The 8,595-nt window shown below is 42.2% G+C and overlaps 1 protein-coding gene across 2 annotated transcripts in view; it reads left to right on the forward strand.

Moving 5' to 3' along the window:
• The window catches only part of SMTN (smoothelin), a 176,953-nt gene that overhangs the window by 130,118 nt on the left and 38,240 nt on the right, over positions 1-8,595 (forward strand). Inside the window, exon 19 of one of the 2 annotated variants that reach the window (XM_073554795.1) lies at positions 776-945. The exons of the other annotated variant lie outside the window; for it this stretch is intronic. Within the exon in view, the coding sequence (XP_073410896.1) occupies positions 776-920 (145 nt within the window). The 3' untranslated portion in view covers positions 921-945. The remainder of the gene's footprint in view (positions 1-775; positions 946-8,595) is intronic. 2 annotated transcript variants of the gene reach the window in all.

An 8,595-nucleotide genomic window follows, 5' to 3' on the forward strand; every position in this document is an offset into this window, starting at 1 on the left:
TATATGACATGCCAAATAGATACAGGAGTGTGTCCTTTATCAGGCTTCAAAAATTTTATATGGTTCCCTTGGGTAAGATCCCAATTTTCAAGTAGCTGACTAGTAAAGGTATTTGTGTACTTGGCTTCATTTCCAAAGACATGTCTGACTACACTGATTTACTACATGGTTCTACTGCTTGAAATCCAGAAATGGCGAAAGATGTCTAATAACCTCAATATTCTGGTCCTTTTTGGAACCTCTCTCTAGCTAATGTTCAGATTAGTTAACACATTCCATGCCCCATAACATCAGGATGGCCAGAGAGGAGAAAGGTGTGGGTTCCGATGCAGCTTCTAGGGTTGCATTGAGATGGTTTTTTCAGTTGCACACATGTGCTGTACAGCTATGGACCACACAAGTACACCACTCATTCTGCAAATACTCAGAATCAGGAAAAGAATCTGTGTCACGTCTTAACTCTTTGGCTTTTTGCACCTCACAGGGACTGTTTCCCCAATTTACCACCTCTCCACCAGCTACAGTCACACCCCATGTCATTGTCCAAGGTCGTATTGTAACACCATTGATTTTTTATTTTTTTGCTCTCCCCAACCATGCACCTCAATTCTTGAACACGCACAGCATGAGTATGTTCATGTTAATGGCACCAGAATGTTTAAACCACTCATGAATGTCTTTCTTGTCTCTTCTTTTTTCTTTCTCTCCCTCCACTTGGCTGTGTTCACTGGTCCCCCTTCTATCTTTCCACCTCTTCTCGTCCGTTCACCCCTAGGAAGCACGCTGACTGTCCGCAGTTGCTAGACGCAGAGGATATGGTCCGCATGCGAGAACCGGACTGGAAATGTGTTTACACGTACATCCAGGAGTTCTACCGCTGCCTGGTGCAGAAGGGGATGGTAAAAACCAAAAAGTCCTAGGACTTTTTCCGACATAGACACAATGGTGAGAACGAATTTCTTGGTTCCTGACAAAGGTGTTTGTGTACTTCATAATAGAGCATGTGTATCCTGCAGTGCTAGTGAATGGATTTATGTGAAAGCTTTTAGAAGATGCTTAGCTTGTCAAGAGGCCTGCCTCTTAAGGAATCCAGCTGAGGTTCTTGGTTTCACACTTTGTGCCTTGTGGATCATCTCACACGTACTTGAGTTTCCAGAGACACTCTTCTTACTTGCCTTGAACAGTAACCTCCTGTCACATGCCAGAAGTACTGTAGTACGCTCAGACACTAGACACAAAAACATGTTGAATTTTTATGTAAGGTCCGAACTGATCTGCATAAAAATGTGCATTTACAAGTCTGAGTATCTCAACAGATTAATATGAAAAATATTTAGAATTGAGAGTCCTCAGTGGTTGATACCATCTTTTCAGTTAGCCATTAAAAAGGTAACACATTGCAAGCTTTCGAGACTACTCAGGTCTCTTCATCAGGCTTGAAGAGACTTGAGTGGTCTCGAAATGTGTTACCAACTTTTCAGTTAGCCATTGAAAAGGTATCAACCACTGGGGACTCTCAATTCTAAATATTCTTCTATCTACTGGCTAACAATGTACAAAGATATATATCTTTACTGTATCAGATTAATATGGTAACTCCCATTATTTAAATGTTATTTAAAGAAACTAATCAAATTTTTATCCATTGAAATGCTTGGTGTTTGTGTTTGGTGGTCCTACTAAATTATAGCCATCTCGGCATGCACGGTCATACAGGGAAGACTGTCCGTCACTAGTACAACCATCCACTGGACTCGTAGGTATATAATCACCAGGGATATCAGCTGCTTAGAAGAACCCATGGCTGCTGTTTTTTTGCACAAGGTTAGAGGAGGCTGGGTTTTTATAAAGCTGGGCAATTTTCATCACCTGACCTTTCCAAACGATGATGGTGAATAAGCCATAACCCTAGCAGGCTAATTTAAAGTGTGAAACCTTGGTCAAAGTTATCGGAGCTCACAAATCTCCAAGGGTGCCCAAACTTTCCATTGGCCCATTTTTCCTTTTTGTAAGTTTTTAAAATGTAAAAGATGAAACTATTTGTATTTTAAGCAAAGAAAATGTCATCTTTAGCTTTAGGTTTTATAAAGATCGTTTCATCTTCAACTTGCTTAACTGTTCTCAAGAACAGTCATTTTGACCATGGGTAAGCAGACAGTTACATGCCACTGTAAGATTCATGCTGCCGAGAATCATGGCAGTCTGTGCGCATACTGTCTGATCTGTTACAGATAACTTGCTGCTCATTGTTTACTTTGGTCTGCCTGTATAAACTGGCTTTTAAACCACTGCAGATCAGCAGTAATTTAGGGTCCCGTTACACTAAGCGATGCACCAGTGATTCCGACAACAATATGACCTGGTCAGGATCGCTGGTGTGTCCCTACTTGATCGCTGGCGAGCTGTCAAACAGGCAGATCTCGCCAGCAATCAGGACCAGTGACGACGTCGGTAACTAAGCATGCGCAGCGCTTAGTTACCCGCTGTGTACCCTTGATACCAGCGTGCTCGCGCTGGTAGCTGGTATCCAAGGTAAACGGCAGGTAACTAAGCACGCGCGGCACTTAGTTACCCACTGTTTACCTTATATACCAACTCCCAGCGTGAGCACGCTAGAATCCAGGGTACAGAGCGGGTAACTAAGCGACGCGTGTGCTTAGTTACCCGCTGTTTACCTTGGATACCAGCTCCCAGCGTCTGCTTACAGGGATGGGAGCTCGCTGATCGATGGTCTCCCGCTGCCACACGCAGCGATGCGTGCTGGCCAGCGGGAGACCAACTATCAAAAAATGGCCCAGGACATTCCTGCACGTTCAGCTACACCCGGCGGGGGGGCCGGTCGCTGATACGTGTCGCTGATACGTGTCGCACACAGCGAGAGACTCATCAGCGATCTCGCTTAGTGTGAAGTACCCCTTAGTTCCGCTGGTCAGTCCATTTAACCCCTTAACGACCGCCGATACGCCTTTTAACGGCGGTAATTAAGGGTACTTAAACCACAGCGCCATTAATTCACGGCGCTGTGGAGTAAGTAAATAGCGCCCCCTAGTGTCGGATTTTTTCCGGGATCTCGGCTGCCAGGGGTAGCCGAGACCCTAGAGAACGTGAAACGGGTCGGTTTTTACCGACCCCGCGTTTGCGATCGCCGTTATTAACCCTATAACGACGATCTCAACAAAAAAAGCCGCGATTTTGCATTTAATTTCTCTTTCCGCTGATGTGATCGCACATCAGAGGAGTGAGAAATGGGGTCCCCGATTTCCCCCCCCCCCCCCCTGTAAATCCCGGTGGTCCTCTGTCCCGCCGGCGTCCTTCGGTGGGCGCCGCCATCTTGGATCCGGAAGAAAATGGCGGGCACATGCGCAGTGCACCCGCTGCCAATCTGCCGGCTGGCAGATTCCATTCATTCATTTTGATCACTATGCTAAACTATCGTAGTGATCAAAATAAAAAAATAGTAAATAACCCCCCCGTTTATCACCCCCTTAGTTAGGCAAACATAATGAAATAAAGAAAATATGTTTTTTGTTTTTTTTTTTTCATTTTTCCATTAAAGTTAGGGTTGGAATTAGGGTTAGGGTTGGAATTAGGGTTAGGGCGAATTAGGATTAGGGTTAGAATTAGGATTGGGGATTAGGGTTGGAGCAAGAATTGAGGGGTTTCCACTATTTACCAACTTTGGGGGTCTAATTTCTCCTGTTACCCTTGGGAAAATAAAAAAATTGGGGGCTAAATCACTTGTGGAAAACAAAAAGACTTATTTTCACGGCTCTGCATTATAAACTTCTGTGAAGCACTTGGGGATTCAAAGTGCTTACCACTCATCTAGATAAGCTCCTTGGGGGGGTCTAGTTTCCAAAATGGGGTCACTTGTGGGAGATTTATACTGTTTAGGCACATCAGGGGTTCTGGAAACGCAACATGACGCCGCAGACCATTCCATCAAAGTCTGCATTCCAAAATGGCGCTCCTTCTCTTCCGAGCTCTCCCATGCGCCCAAACAGTGGTTCCCCCCTACATATGGGGTATCATCGTACTCAGGACAACTTGCACAACAAGTTTTGCGGTCCAATTTCTCCTGTTACCCTTGGGAAAATAAAACCTAGCGGGCTAAATTATCATTTTTGAGGAAAAAAAGTGATTATTTTATTTTCACTGCTCTGCGTTATAAACTTCTGTTAAGCATTTGGGGGTTCAAAGTGCTCCCCACACATCTAGATAAGTTCCTTAAGGGGTCTAGTTTCCAAAATAGTGTCACTTGTGAGGGGTTTTCACTGTTTAGGCACACCAGGGGCTCTCCAAAAGTGACATGGCGTCCAAACTCGATTCCAGCCAAAAAATTGCGGACTAAAAGATCATGTTTGTGGGAAAAAATATGATTTTTATATTTTCATGCCCAGGCGTTATAAATTTCTGTGAAGCACTGGGGGGTTCAAAGTGCTCACCCCACACATCTAGATAAGTTCCTTAGGGGGTCTAGTTTCCAAAACGGGGTCACTTGTGGGGGGTTTCCACTGTTTAGGCACATCAAGGGCTTTCTAAACGCGGCATGGCGTCCAATCCCAATTCCAGCCAAAAAAGTCAAACTGTAGTCCTTCCCTTCTGAGCTCTGCCATGCGCCCAAACAGTGGTTTTACCCCCACATATGGGGTATCAGCGTACTCAGGACAAATCGCACAACAACTGTGGGGGTATGATTTCTCCTGTTACCCTTGTAAAAATAAAAATTTGGGCGAAAAGATCATTTTTTTTGGAAAAATATGATTTTTTTTATTTTCACGGCTCTACGTTATAAACTTCTGTGAAGCACTTGAAGGTTCAAAGTGCTCACCACACATCTAGAAAAGTTCCATAATGGGTGTAGTTTCCAAAATGGGGTCACTTGTTGGGGGTTTCCATTGTTTAGGAACATCAGGGACTCTCCGAACGCAATATGGCATCCGATCTCAATTCCAGCCAATTCTGCATTGAAAAAGTCAAACGGCGCTCCCTCCCTTGCGAGCTCTGCCGTGCGCTGAAAAAGTGGTTTACCCCCACATTTTGGGTATCAGCGTATTAAGGAGAAATTGCACAACAAATTTTGTGGTTCATTTTCTCTTTTTAACACTTGTGAAAATAAACAAAAAATTGGTTCTGAAGTAAATTTTTTGCAAAAAAGTTAAATGTTAATTTTTTCCTTCCACATTGCTTTAGCCCCTGTGAAGCACGTAAAGGGTTAATAAACTTATTGAATGTGGTTTTGAGCACCTTGAGGGGTCTAGTTTTTAGAATGGTGTCACTTTTGGGTATTTTCTGTCATGTACACCCCTCAAAATGACTTTAAATATGATGTGGTCCCTATAAAAAAAATGGTTTTGTAAACTTTGTTGTGAAAATGAGAAATCACTAATCAACTTTTAAGCCTTAACTTCCTAACAAAAAAAAAAAATTGTTTCCAAAATTGTGCTGATGTAAAGTAGACATGTGGGAAATGTTATTTATTAAGAAATTTGTGTGATACATCTCTCTGATTTAAGGGCATAAAAATTTAAAGTTTTAAAATTGCAAAATTTTCGCCATATTAACTTTTTTTCATAAATAAACACAAGACATATCGAAGAAAATTTACCACTAACATGAAGTACAATATGTCATAAAAAAACATTCTCAGAATCAGTGGGATCCGTTAAAGCGTTCCAGAGTTATAAACTCATAAAGGGACAGTGGTCAGAATTGTAAAAATTGACCTGGTCATTAAGATGCAAACTGGCTCTGTCACTAAGGGGTTAAGTACCCTTAGTTTTTTTTTTTTTTTTTCTTCAAACTATGTATAAATGATCTCTTACACATGTATGGAAGCCTATATAGCAAAAACAATTGCTTCTTGGCACCTTAAAGGTTGAGAAGCCTTGCGCTAGAGTGTGAATAGCTGAACTTTTCTCCTTTCTTTTTTTTTTTTGTTGTATATTTCTTTATGAAGAAAAGAAAACCTAGGCAACAGTACAGCAAAAGGAAACAGATGCAGTTACATCAGTAATCTAAACATCAAACATGCTGTGTGTTGCAAATCTTAGCACTGAATCAGAGAAATAACTATACATTGTTACAAAACAATGAAAAAATTACCACATTGGAGCATTTATGGCAAAAAGGTTATGAAATCAGTGACGGTCAACAATGGCTAAGAAGGGTCGTTAAAGACCCGTAATAGGCCTCTTTAACAATAATTTTGTATCGGGCATGAGCGAATAAAACAAGTGGGTATATCTGCATTGCCATGGTTTGATCAAAGTCGTGGATATAGGGGTGCAGAGCTCTATGTGCTAGGAGAGTCTAAGGGAGGGGACTGAGGCTCTGATAAGGTATGGAGGGAACTGTGTTTGGTCATTTTTTGGTCATGTGTTGTCTCCAAGGGGCCCATGCCTCAGGAAACAGATGGTGTGAATGGGTCTCCCAACTGGAGAGTTCCTCTAGCCTAAATATTGAGATGATTTTTTCAAACCGCTCTGACAGGGTAGGTGGAGTTGGGCTCCTCCAATGAGATGAAATTAAATGTTTAGTTGCACTCTGCATTAGTGCTAACGGCCCGTGTTTCTTTCGTTTACAGTCCACTGAAGGGCAGGAGAGCAACACCTCTTTGGCAGAAAGATGTCTGGGGGTTAGCTTAAGATCTAACAACATTTTGTTCACTCCCAACCAGAATTCTTTTACAAGTGGGCAGGTCCAAAAGATACGTGACATGTTACCCACCTCCAAACCGCATCTAACTTTTCTCCTTTCTAATCCGAAACCTACTGCTAATTCAGAATTCCTGATTACTGTATGTGAAAATCTTCTTTCTAAATTTAACTTTCCATTTGAGTTATCTGTGGACATTAATATCCCTATTAATGTATCTGCAGGGTTTCATACTAAAAGCTATTTATATGTACTGTATATGTAGGTCTTTACAGTAGGTCCGATACTGAGAAATCTGCATTTAAATTGATGTACAAATAGTTCTTCAGCTTGATTTGCATATCTGAAGCCTCAGTCACTCTGACTCTATTCCAGGTCCAGCACCAACTCCTCCTGTTCGACTGTAGGCTCCTTAGCTTGAAGTCACACAGCATAGAGGCTGTCAGTCAAGGAGGAGAAGGTGATAATGGGGGGGGGTAGAGCTTGAGTGACAGAGGCTTCAGATCTACAAATAGTTTTTAATCCTCACTTGCATTTTAACGCTGATTTCTCAGTAACAGGAACGGACTGATCATGATATTGCTATATTTGTCTTTGAAAGAGCTACATGCATATAGAAGTAGATTGGGGGGTGACTGCATTTAAAGCCATTCATTAAGCAATGCTTCCTTCGTAGTCGCACTTCTGTGCACTGCTGCCATTGAATGCAACTTGGATTCACAAATATTCAAACATTTTGAATTTTATACCTGTAATATAGAATGTGGTCAACAGATGTGTAAGACAGTAGGGCCCATTTGGAACAGACATATGGTAAAGTCATGGCACCTTAGGATGTCTGATAGATGCGGGTCTTATTGATAGAATTTACCTTGAGGATAGGGCCCCAGACCTCAGTCTCAGGAACAGAGAGGTGGCCATACGTGAGCATTGCTACAATTTCTGGAGTTCTTATCAATATTAATAGTGAAAGACAAATTGCAAAGCTTTGTCTTCTTTTGTACTCGTGCCAAAATGATGACTTGTTTCACCTTGGCTTTTTTATTATACAGTATAATGGGGAAAAATGAACCATATAACTTGCTGATTTTTATTTTATTACTATAGCAACAGTCGGACAATAGAATAGTAATGTTGTCAGCTTTCTCACATACATGCCGTCCTTTTCAGCCATTGCCTTACATTTGATAAATAGTTGCTAATAGACTTGAAGGAATCTTGTGAACCCTAAGGCTATGTGCACACGCTGCGGTTTTGGCCGCAGCAGAACTGCAGCAGTTCTGCAGTGTACAGTAACATGTTATTCTATGGGATTAACATTCTGCAGTGCACATGCTGCGGATTTTTAGCTGCGGTTTTGAATCCGCAGAAACAATTGACATGTCAATTGTTTCTGCGGATTCTGCTGCGGTTTGCCACCTATTCCATTGTCCAGGTGGCAAACCGCAGGTCATTTTACCTGCGGTTCTGCAGATAAAAATCCGCTGACCAATCCACAGTGTGTGCACATAGCATAATGCGGTTTGGCCTGTGGTTTGACACCTGGACAATTGAATAGGTGGCAAACCGCAGCAGAATCCGCAGAAACAATTGACATGTCAATTGTGTCTGCGGATTCAAAACCGCAGCTTTTCCGCAGTTAAAAATCCACAGCATGTGCACTGCAGAATGTTAATCCCATAGGATAACATGCTACTGTACACTGTCTGCAGAACTGCTGCGGCCTAAACCGCAGCGTGTGCACATAGCCTAACTTGTGCAGATTTTCTCTTTTGGGGTGGACAGATTCAAATTGCAATGAATAAATTCAATGCACACTGAATTTTAACCAGACATGGCTTAAAAAAACAAAAAAAGCCTCGTTCACCCTCCCCTCCTCTCTCACCTCTGCATCTGAGAAGTCTCGGACTGAGATGTAGGCAGAAGAGGAGCTGTGAT

Source organism: Dendrobates tinctorius, unplaced genomic scaffold, assembly GCF_039654945.1.
Source record: "Dendrobates tinctorius isolate UK_male_01 unplaced genomic scaffold, ASM3965494v1 ptg000213l, whole genome shotgun sequence".
In the NCBI taxonomy this organism is placed as follows: Eukaryota; Metazoa; Chordata; class Amphibia; order Anura; family Dendrobatidae; genus Dendrobates; species Dendrobates tinctorius.